Source organism: Helianthus annuus, chromosome 3 (genome assembly GCF_002127325.2).
Source record: "Helianthus annuus cultivar XRQ/B chromosome 3, HanXRQr2.0-SUNRISE, whole genome shotgun sequence".
Classification (NCBI taxonomy): Eukaryota; Viridiplantae; Streptophyta; class Magnoliopsida; order Asterales; family Asteraceae; genus Helianthus; species Helianthus annuus.
This window is the reverse complement of record NC_035435.2, coordinates 80,280,354-80,292,797: the sequence shown is the minus strand read 5'-3', so window position 1 is coordinate 80,292,797 and position 12,444 is coordinate 80,280,354. Positions and strand designations below refer to the sequence as shown.

At 38.7% G+C, this 12,444-nt stretch overlaps 1 protein-coding gene across 1 annotated transcript; it reads left to right on the top strand.

Moving 5' to 3' along the window:
* The first annotated feature begins 413 nt into the window (after positions 1–413).
* Positions 414–2,432, top strand: LOC110931443 (L-type lectin-domain containing receptor kinase IX.1). Its single transcript, XM_022174837.2, has one exon. It carries the CDS (start codon positions 414–416, stop codon positions 2,397–2,399), a length of 1,986 nt encoding a protein of 661 aa, XP_022030529.1. The 3' UTR covers positions 2,400–2,432.
* Positions 2,433–12,444: the final 10,012 nt, after the last annotated feature.

Below are 12,444 nucleotides of genomic sequence, written 5' to 3'. Positions count from 1 at the left end.
GAACTATATCTTAAATCTAATTTAAAAATGATTATTAATGTTAATTTACAAAAATATTATTCAATCTACAACTAGTTGCGTGTTTCATTTTGTTTTATGAAAAAGTCTTATTTTGTTTTTTTTCCTTTCAACTCTGTGTATTTTCTAAAAGTTTATACTTTAAGGGTCCGTATTTCGTCTTCACACAAGGTCCACAAATTTTTTAAGATTTTTGGAGAAGGCCATGTGGGGACGCTAGCTTAAAGTGGTGTGGTCTCTTTGACATGTGTTCACATGTGATTTGACATCATACCGAGTTAAGAAAATCCAATTCCAATATGTCCTGGCCAACGATACTGGTTATATATTCATGTTATTTGTCAAGCCCAACTATCTCCCAAGAAACTCGCAATTCTTTAGCAAGTTTCCAAATCATGTCTATGTTATCATGTTTCTTTCTTGCTTTAATCCCTTATGCAACTTCAGTTACTTTCAATTTCGCAAATATTACTTCACTAAATACCCAAGATATAGTATTCTCAGGTGATGCAGCTTATGCCTCTGATGATGGAATCCAGGTGACCCACGAAAGGAATAGCGATCGTAATTCGAGTTGGTTAGCAGGTCGAGCGACATACAACAAACTTCTTCGTCTTTGGGACAAGGACTCTACTGCTCTTGCCAGCTTCTCTACCAGTTTCACATTTGTGATAGATTCATACAAGAGTGGTGATTATGCTGATGGTCTCACATTTTTCCTTGCTCAGAATAATTCTGTGATGATTAGCGGTGGATCCTTGGGGCTTCCATTCGACACTCATAATAACACAAGTATACATCCATTTGTGGCTGTGGAATTCGATAGTTTTTTTAATGAGGAGTACGATCCTTCCATAGGCCATCATGTAGGAATCAATATTAACTCTATGACTTCTGTTATGTATCGGAAATGGTTAACTAATATAGAGCATGGGCATGAGTGTAAAGCTATGATTAGTTATTCTTCTGATTCCAAAAACCTTAGTGTTTCCTTTACCAACTTTAAAGATAATTTACTTGTTTGGGAAACTCCGCTTAATTACACTATTGATTTGAGGGATGTGTTGCCCGAATCGGTCATTTTTGGGTTTTCAGCATCCACAGGAGTATTTTTTGAAAAAAACAGTGTAAGATCTTGGATGTTTAATAGTTCTGAATCTAAGGTTTACCAAAGCAGCAACCCATCAACAACCAAGAGTCCGAATGCAATGAATGGGGTTACGATTGGATTAATAGCTGGAACACCGGTTCTAGTTATTGTTTCGGCCATACTTGCATATTTATTATGGAAGAAGAAAAGCATTGGTGATAGAGTGGAGGATCTTGAATCTGCTTTGGAGATGAACAATGAACTCGAAATGGGGGCCATTATACCTAGAAGATTTTCTTACCTTGAATTAGCTCGGTCAACGGCAGATTTTGCTGAGACTGAGAAGCTTGGAGAGGGCGGTTTTGGAGGCGTATATAAAGGTTTTCTTAAAGATTTAAGCATGTATGTCGCAGTCAAAAGGGTATCGAAGACTTCCAAACAAGGGATGAAAGAGTATGCTTCAGAAGTAAGGATCATTAGCCGATTGAGGCACAGAAATTTGGTGCAACTCACTGGTTGGTGCCATGACAAAGGAGAACTCTTGCTTGCTTATGAATATATGGAAAATGGAAGCTTAGATTTACATCTCTTCAAGGGAAAAAGCTTGTTGACATGGAATACAAGGTACAAAATTGCCCATGGTCTGGCATCTGCTTTGCTATATTTACATGAAGAATGGGAGCAATGTGTTTTGCATAGAGATATTAAATCGAGTAATGTGATGTTGGACTCAAATTTCAATGTTAAGCTTGGTGATTTCGGGTTAGCCAAGTTGGTTGATCATGAGAATGGCTCTGAGACTACCATCGTTGCTGGAACCATTGGTTACATGGCCCCTGAATACGCAACCACGGGCAAACCTAGCAAAGAATCAGATGTATATAGCTTTGGAGTTGTTGCATTGGAAATAGCTTGTGGGAGAAAACCAATCGACCCACATGCTGAAGAAAGGAAAATAAAATTAGTAGAATGGGTGTGGGATCTTTATGGTAGTGGTACTCTTCTAGAAGCGGCAGATCGGAGTCTAGGCTCAAACTTTGTAGAAGAAGAAATGACATGCCTGATGATCATTGGATTATGGTGTGCACACCCTGACTCAAAACTACGCCCGTCAATAAAGCAAGCAATTCAAGTATTAAACTCTGAAGCTTCCTTGCCTATACTCCCATCAAACATGCCCTATGTGACTTATTCAGCACTACCCCATTTTTCATTATATGGCGCTACTTTGAGCAGTAGCTCAAACAAGCGTTCCTCAAGACTCTCAGCATCTTCTACAGCTAATTCTTAGTCATCTTTGTTTGATTTGAACACATGCAATTCATTTGGGTTATGTAAGTATTTTAGCATATGAATCGAATCTACGATTTTTAAATAACTAAAGATTGGCACCTAATATGATTTTACGTTGCATGTTGTTAGTTAGGCGGTCTCAGTTTGTAATTGAGCTAGAGACTATGTTGGCTATTATAATAACACTGCATGTTTATGGAGCCAAAAAAACCTAATTCACATTCTATTCAAACTACGTACTAAGAGGAATAGCGGTGGTCACTAGTGATAGAATTTCATCACTCACAAACATCCAATTAAGTTCCGCCATATCATCAACCACTATTCTATCACTCACAAGCCTTTTTTAGTGGCGGTGGTCATCACTAGTGATAGAATTCCATCACTCATAACTTTTTATTTATTTTTTAAATTAGAAATTAACAATAAAACACTAAATATAAATTTCATTAAAATTAAAAAATAAATTACATAGCAAAATAAAAAAAACAACTAAATATTGGAAAAAAACTTAAATTAAACGGGTGGCATCTCCCAACTCCACCTTTCGCAAATCTCGCGCTTTTCGGTTCGTCGAGATGGATGTGCGGCTCACACAAGATTTTTAAATCATTTTTTCTTTCTACCGTTCTCAAGTGTCCCATGTACGCGTGCTCGCGTTCAACTTTTACGAACATAATTTTTTCTTTTCTTTGTTTGGCCTCGTTGTATTGCGCCAATTTCGCCTTTTCGATTCTAAAGATCGACTCCGCCACCGCTTCCTTTCCTTTTCTTGACGATTCACCACTTCTCTTGCGTCGTGACCTTGTAGGTGTATCTTCTTCAACGGGGTCGTCAACGGGTTGATCGGGTTCGTCAAGGGGGTCGTCGTTTAAATTCATTTGGGGCAAGTTATCCGACGTGGAAGTCGTGTAGTTCCCCGAATCGGAGGTCTTTGATCTTTTCGGACCTCCTCTTTTTTTGGAGCCGTAGGCCCAACCACGTCGACCAAGTCAACCGGGACCCATTTCGGGTGACGTCTCGCAACCTCCCATGCCGTCACGTGTGGAAAACTCCTCTTTTTGTAGAGTTGGCAATACTCTTCGGTTGCTTGTTGCATGATTGTCGCCTCGCTCGCTCCACTTTGTGGATTTCGGTTCTACAAAAAATATAAAAAGTTATGTATTTTTTTTAAATTCTGTTTTCTGTTTTCTATAAAAAAATTACTGTTTTCTGTTTTTTTTTAACAAAAAACTGTTTCTGTTTTTTATAAAAAATAACGGTTTTCTGTTTTTTTTTTTATCAAAAACTGTTTTCTGTTTTTTTTAAACTGTTTCTTTTTTTTTTTAAAAATAGAACAGTTTCTGTTTTTTTAAATAACAGTTTCTGCCTTAAAAAAAATAACAGTTTTCTGATTTTTTTAAATGTTTTCTGTTTTTTAAAAATAAATAGTTTCTGTTTTTTTTAAAAAAATAACAGTTTATGTTTTCAAAAAAATAACAGTTTTCTGATTTTTTTTTAAAAACTGTTTTCTGTTTTGTACAAAAAATAACAGTTTCTGTTTATAAAAAAATAACAGTTTTCTGTATTTTTTTTTAAAAAAACAGTTTTTTTTTTAAAAAAAGATTTAAACTTTATAAAAAAACATACCTTTTGAATGAAACAACCGTTGAACTTACTAATTTTCCCATTCAAATCCGTCCATTTCGACATCATTTGGTCCATGTTTCGTTCCTTTGCACCGGGAAGTTGGCTAAGATGATTAATGACCCGCCTCCAAAACATATCCTTTCTTTGCTCGTTGGAATGTTTCTTATTCTCGGAGATATGCAAGTAAGCCTTCACCAAGGCCACCTCCTCCTCGCTCGTCTAATGTTTTTGAACGGTTAACGGGACAATTTCTTGAACGTCATCATTTTCTTCTTCTTCCTCTTCTTCTTTTTCTTCTTCTTCTTCTTGAACGTAATCATCATCTTCATCGCCGTCAAGACTTGGTTGTGGTTCACGATACGCATTTGCAAATTGACGGATGAGGGTGTTATCTTCTAGTAGTGGGTCGAGTTGGTGGGGTTGGGTTTGAAAGTGTGGAAACGATTGGGGTTGAAATTGGCGAGGTTGAAACGGTGGAACGAACGGTTGGTTTTGATACGTTTGAGATTGAAAGGGTGGATATTGTTGGGTTTGAAAATGTGGGACTTGGTCGGGTTCGTCTTGCAACCTAAAGCGCGTCGGCTCGCCAAGATTTGCTCAAACCTTGGGTCTTACGGGATTTTTCTTCATACCCGAACCTCTTTTTTTCGAACCCCCACCTCTCTTGCTTGAACCTCCCATGTTTGTTCCAAAATTAATTTTGAAATCAAATGGAGAGTTATTTGATTTTTTGAAGTGAGTTGGATAATTTTTGATATGAAATGGATTGAGTTTGATAGATTTTATATAAACATTCAAAAAATACCACCAACATTCAACCCCCCTCCTCCAAACGGTCATAACCAACGTTCCTTATTTGATTTTTCAACGCGTGATTGTTTCAACGCGTTGATTATTTAACGCGTGATGTGTGAGGTGGCGGTTGTGTGCTATAAAACATAACGCGTGATGGGGTGGCCATCACGGACCACCCCCATTCCCCTAAGAGTATCCGTTATTAATGCACCCTCCACAGACCATGTGGAGTCCATAATATGGAATCCGCAAATTGCATTGCTGGAGTGATTAGTCAGGAAATTGCATTGCTTGAGTGGTTAATTAGGTTTTCAGTTAATTGAGTTTTTTGTTGATTTTTGTTAGGTTTCGTCTGTTTTCAGTTTGGTTTAGGTTAACGATTTAGTTATTGCTCACCGATTACCGATAGGTGCGTACGCGATGCGGCGAGAAACACAGACATTGCCACAACGTGCATTATTCGGTTGGTTAGATTATTATCCTCAATCGTAATCGAAGTCAATCGATTAGTCTATTTTATTAACCAATCCGTTTTCAGATAATCAGTTTGTTTATTTAGTTAGATTGACGGTTTTTGGTTTGATTTATTTAATTTTGGTTAATAGTTAAAACTAAAATTTGGGCTAAAACTCTTGATTATAAATACATGAAATTTAAGTATAAATACATGAAATGGATATATAGGTACTTGAATGGAGGTATATGTACATAAATATAAAATACATGAACTGAAGGTATAAAAGCTAGAAATATATGAAAATATGAATGGTTCGGTTTAGTTAATTTTGGTTAAATGAGGATACAAATAAATCGATAACCGTTTTTGGTTAAATGGGGTTTCGATTAATCTATTTTCTAGTTAATTCAGTTTGTGGTTGATTTCGATTCGTTTTCGGTTAATGATTATGTTATTACTCATCTTAGATATTGCTAGTCACGTAACATACAATTTTTTTAATTAAAAAACTATAACAATACTATACTCAAATTAAAGAGAATAAGATACTAGTTTATATGGTGTAATTTAAAAAAATATTAACGTACCAAAATTATGACCATCTGGGGGAGTTAGTTTTTTTTTGGGTAAAAGGGTATACCCTGGTGAGTGTATTACTATCAAAACATAAAAAAAAACCAAGTAGAAAGGTTGAATGCCAATCTAGTTCAATAGTCTGACATGCCACACTAAAGTAACAACGCGCTACCAATCAAACCAAAACCAACAGCTAAACACTAAACATTACGAAATACAAACTCAGTAATCCTCATATTTAGGTGTTGTCAACCTCATCCGAGAAGATGATACCCTCCATGTCTTCAACAATCTTGCAACACGATCATTCATCTTGAACTTGAAAGAGTGAAGCTTTAGACGGACTGTCTCCACAATCTGCTATTCTAAGTTCTCTGGAGGTTGCAACTGATTGTTAAACAACCTCGAGTTCCTTTCCTGCCACACGAAGTAAGCCGTAGCAACGATCACAAGCTTGCGGATGACCCAAATGAGGAGCTTTGAGTTCACCTTAGGGATAATCCATGCGACTACATCCTCCCATTTTCCATCGATTTGAACCATATCAATTTTCTTTCGGATAGAACACCAAATCTGATTAGAATAAGGGCATTCGAAGAATAGATGTTCTTGAGTTTCCAAGTCTCTATTGCAAAGGAGACAGCACATCATATTCATGTTACCCAAAGCATTATTCCACAACTTGATCCGATCCTGTGTTGCAAGCTTTCTCCTACATATCAACCAACAATAAAATGCATGTCTTGGAATATTGAAAGAAGACCATACCATATTATACCAGCTAACCATTTGGCCTGGTCGTCTTAGAGAATCCCACGCCAAATTTGTCGAAAAAGGTTCCGTTACATTACCATCTCTTTTCCATAAAATGGTGTCCATTTTATGAGGTGTAATAGAGATCGGAGGAAGCTGAAAAAGAATAGGAAACACATCCCGCCAAGCTTCAGGCCAAACCCATGTATTCTCCTGAACCACATCGGCCACTTTAGAATAAATCGACAACCCCTCATGTGTTATTTGTCTTGGAGTAATGAACGAGCTTAGAGGACAGTGAACGCTCCAATTATCAAACCATGGTGCGCTCCCCATTACCTATATTTGACACAAAGAAACTTCGAACCATCGGCCTCAATTGGAGTAATTTCCTCCAGCTCCAACAAATGTTTTGTTGATTAGGAATATCCCAAAAAATTCTATTTTGCAAGTGGTACGAATACACCCATTCGACCCAAAGAGAATTCCTTCGAGAAAGAATGCTGTAGACATGAAAAGCCATTAAAGCTTTGTTCACATCAGCCACTCTCCTAATCCCTAACCCACCTTCCTTCTTTGGTAAGTAAACAATTTTCCAAGACACTTTAGCTTTGCCTTTAATCATACGGCCTTGACACCATAAGAAGCTCCTTAGCTTTTGCTCAATCTGTTTAACAATACTAGTCGGCAAGATAAAAACCGAAGCCCAATAGATATAGAAAGCTGACAAAATTGAAATAACCAATTGAAGTCTACCCGCAAAAGATAGAAATTTAGCTTTCCAATCCGTAATTCTACTCTCCATTTTTTTCACCAGCACCTTGCAATCAGAATGTAATAGTCTAGAAGCAATCCGAGGGACACCAAGATACCTTATAGGAAGAGAACCTTCTTCAAACGGCATGATAGACAGAATATTACCCTTAACCATATTATGAACATTGCAGAAAATGGCAGTACTTTTCAGGAGACTAGGAACCAGCCCAGACATATCTTTGAAATTATTCAAAGTATCCATAATAATCTTTACAGAATTAACCTCGCCTTTAGAGAAAAGAAAAAGATCATCTGCGAAACACAAATTAACAATCCTTTGCTTTTCACATCTATTATGAAATCTGAAAGAAGATTCAATAGATGTTGCAAGTTGAAGCATGGATGTTAACACTTCCGTAACCAATGTAAACAGATAAGGAGACATAGGGTCCCCTTGTCTAAGACCCCGCTTACCCTTGAAGTAACCGAAAATATTACCATTCACACTAAATGAAAACGAAGAGGAAGTAATGCAATTCATGATCCAATCAATCATAACTTGATGAAAACCGTACCCCTTCAGAATATTACCAAGAAAATCCCACTCCACCGTATCATAAGCCTTTTGAATATCTACCTTGAAAGCACATCTAGGAGACCTGATATTTCTATGATAATTATGCATAAGTTCTTGCACTAGGAGAATATTGTCAGAAATTCTTCTCCCTGGCACAAAAGCTGACTGATTCAAACTCACCACCTTGTCAAGGCCTTCTAAAATTCTTGTTGAAAGAATTTTAGTAATACACTTATAAATCACATTGCAACAAGAGATAGGGTGGTAATCAGTGACCTTAGAAGGAGTAGTCACCTTAGGAATAAGAGCAATGATAGCATGGTTTACCTCTCTTAACATTCGCTTTGAAGTGAAAAAATCTTTTATAGCAGCACTAACATCATTACCAACTATCGGCCAAGCCTTCTTGAAGAAAGCAGAAGAGTACCCATCAGGCCCCGGAGCTTTGTTATCATCAATAGAGAACATGGCTGATTTAATTTCATCATTCGTAACATCTCGGATCATATGATCAGCCACATGAGTGTCTAGCACATTTGGAAAAAGATCCGGGGTAGGCATACGAGTGGTATCACCTTTGTGACCAAGAAATGCATTAAAGTGGTTTACAAACGCATCCGGAACCTCCTTACCTTCATAAAGGTTTCTGTCGACATCTTTAATAATATCAATACGACTACGGTGATTTCAACATTTAAGCGAACTATGGAAATAAGTCGGGTGATGGTCACTCGCGCCCAAGCCTGGTGCGAGATTTGGAACCATAACCCTTCAAGTCGGTCAAATGATGAGCCGGGGAGTATTCCCTGTTTACCCTGCAGTTGGTGGGATGAAGGGTCCCCCCGTGATAGGAATCTGATGATCGGACATTATATTGTAAAAGAAGAGAGAAATGTGCTAAGAGGAGTAGCGGTGGGCGCCAATGATAAAACAGTGGTTAACCAAGGGGTTAGTCCACTAGTCTCGTCGAGTAGGTTTAATCCCTTATTTCCTCGATCGATGACCGGGTCATCCTCTAATCTGTCTCCTGCACAAGGAAACACACCGTGACTCGTAACAAGGAGGATGGGGTGGGGGTCGCTCTTTGTTACCACTCTCCGGCGTGATAATAAATATTTGCTTGTGAGCAAAGTAAGTATTTAAGTAGTATGTGTGAGAGAGCAGATTAGCGTTACCTCAAACCAGGTTCGGGAGAGCAGATTTGCGTCGCCTCAAACCTGGTTCGGGATGGGTATTTATAGGCGAAGAGTGAAGGAGAAGGGCCCGAAGGGCCGCTAGATGTGCCTAGGGCCTGACTGACAACGTGTAGCCTTTTTGTAGGTGTGTCAAGAGCGCAGGTCACCGGAGCGTTGGACGCATCCGTAGGTGATGCCATGTCCAGCTGGCGTTGTAAGTCTGTCTACCAGCTTTTCATGCATGTGGGCTGGGCAGCTGCGCATTGGGCGGTCAGCTAACCGCTGCTATCAGTGCCCGGTCAGACCACTTGCTGTTTTGATCACTGAAGTCAACGTGTCAGTTCCACTTGTTTCGACAATAGGGTGCGGTTCTGGATCGCATCGCTATGTGCAGTAACCGCAGTGATTACCACATGCCTTGTGTTGACGAAAACATCCATTTTCATACACAAGGTGAGTCTTCTCATCTTTCCCCGTGTGGGAAAGCAAACCGGGTTCGCGCGTGCCCGCATGAATGTAGGCGAATTCTTGTTGGTAGGGGTAATGAGCTGGGTGATGGTCACTCGCGCTCAAGCCTGGTGCGATATTTGGGACCATACCCCTTCAGGATCCATGAAGGTTTCTTAAGAAGAACCATATGGATGTCATGTTTTTAAAAAAAAATGTTTTTTTTTCATTTAAGCAACATCAGATCCCTAACCTATTGAAAGCTCAACTCCATTCACAAGCTCACACGCTTTCTAAACTTCGGCCATGGTTGGGTTTGTCGTCGAAGGATCTGAAACGTCGGGCATGGTTGGGTTCGTCGTAGAAGGTAGGTACGGTGTCAAAGAATCTAAAACGACAACCATTGTTGGGTTCGTTGTCGAACGTAGGTTCGTCGTGAAAGATGTGAAACGTAAGCGAACTTGATGCCCGATTTCGAAGCCTCGAAGGAGTTCCTGTGGTCCAAGAGAATTGAAAAGTATGTTAATTGGTCATAAAAGATGAACAAATAGTTGAAAGATGTTTTAAAATATATTTTGATCTGATAAAATCCATTTAGTATAAACATAATCATTAAAAGAAAATAAAAAATAAAAGAAACAAATGGTAACCTAGTGACATGGTTACTTTAGGAGACAAAGAGTTTCCATAAAGTTTGTTATATCTATGTGACATTTTCCCATTTTAATTAGTGGTGTGGAACACAACATGTTAATTTAATTCGATATGATGTGAATCATTTATCTTTAGTTATCTCCGAATTAGTTTGTTACTTTTCTCAAAATTGTAGAATTAGTCTTAGTTGAATAAGTCAAATTAGATTTGAATCTTGGTTTGTTGAATCAGTCTTAGATTTGGTTTTAGTTGGTATTCTTAGTTAAACTAAAAAAAAAAAAAAGTTACACTAAAATATCTTTTGCTAGTCAATGTATCACATCAAGAGGCATCCAAAATGTTCCTTGTCTATTGCAAGTGTATGTACGTGTGGACCTAGCTTGATGGCGCCCGTGTTATATAAAACTGGTAAAATATAATTTTAGATGTAACTTTTATAAGCCAAAATAGAACAACACACAAACAATGCGTTGTTCTACATACACATTAGTTATACTTGTTCACACCAGCTAGTTGTTTGTGTTTTACTTGTATAATCATCTAGTGGTGTATTGTTTGACTCTCAGAAAACTAATATAATAATTTTTAATAATGAATAACTATTATAATAATGTGTATATATCAAAGCTCTCGACATTTATATAAAAAGGAAAATAATGAAATTATCCTAATACTTATTAACTTTTTTTTTCCAAAATAGCCATTTAAAACCGCTCCACGAGCCTTCCCACTGAAATCAAGGCTGTTGTAGCCTCTTTAAAAATCCCCGTAGCCCTCACCAACTAGCTTCCGTCACGTGTTCAGAAAAGGTTGTAACGGCTCAGAGCCCTTTCAACACCGCCTTTCACTTGAGACCTCTCGGCTAAGCCACTCCAATCGGCTCAAACACTTGAGATCCCTCCATAAGCCAGGTTATTTTTTATTTTCTTTTTTTTAACATTTGTGTATTTCTAGTATTTTTAATATTTAAAAACAACATAAAGGTGTTTATAAAAACAACGTAAACATGATAAACATATATATTAAAAATATTTAAAAGTGAGAGAGTGCTATTTATAGGTAAATATACGTTGTTTTTAAATATTAAAAATATTTTAAATATAAAAAATGTTAAAAAAAATAACCCGGCTAAAGAGGCTCATGGAGGGGTCTAAGTGTTTGAGCTGTTTAAGCCAACCTTTAAAGCCGTTAAAAAGTCAGCCGAATGAGGAGCCGATTGAAGGGGCTTAGCCGAGGGGTCTCAAGTGAAAGGCAGGCGCTAAAAGGGCTCTAAGCCGCTACAACCATTTTTGGACACGTGGCGAAAGTTGGCTGGTGAGGGCTGAGTTGATTTTAAAAAGGCTACAACAGCCTGATTTCAGCGAGAAGGCTCATTAAAGGGGTTTCAAATGGCTATTTTGAAAAAGTTGAAAAGTCTTGGCCTAATTTCGTTATTTTCCCTAAATAAACTCTTAATAGATAAGAAAATGTCAGTAGCCAACAATCTCTAGCTCAGCTGGTGGGTTGGCTGGTTGTCTCTATTGGAGGCGCCGGTTCGATCCCTGGCTGTTGCAGGGTAAGATATCCGGGTGAAGGCTCGGCTCGGGATTCATCCCGGGTTCGAGTCCAACGGGGGGCGAAGGTGTACCCATTCCACGGGGTTTCCACGCATCAGCGGTGTGCTACGCTTTCTAGCGGTGGTCAAGTAGTCAGCCTTTGGACATAACTCCGAAAGGGTGGATTTACACGTGTAAAGCAGTTAGCCATTCAAAAAAAAGTTATTAAGATAACCGTGTAATATGAGATAAGACTATGGGGTATGGGGCGGGGGTTGGGGCGTGGGTTGGAGAGAAACGCCCAAGTCCCCACCCCGTGTGGGCTTGGGTTTGGGCGTGACCCCTTAGACGGGAGTTTAAGGCTGGGCGTGGGGCATGCTTGCGATCCTATGTGGCCAGCTCTTATTGGCTTGTTGGCTAGGGCATAGCGGGTCAAGTTTAGATTTTTTTTTTTTTATTTTAATACACCTGGCCAAGCCACGCTACGCTAGCCACGCCCCGCCATACCCCACGGACACGTCACTCACTCACCAGGGGGGGGGGTCGAACTCTACGTGTCAACCCATGCCCCAAACCCCCGCCCCACCATACCCCATGGTCTAAGATAAGGTTTCGATACATAGTTTTCTAAAAATAGGAAGTCATAGAAAATGTATCAAACAAACTCTGATCCCATTCAAGTTGCATTA

What these genes read in the sequence shown, in the direction of transcription:
- LOC110931443 (XM_022174837.2), top strand. Translation starts at nt 414, where the DNA reads ATGTCTATGTTATCATGTTTCTTTCTTGCTTTAATCCCTTATGCAACT.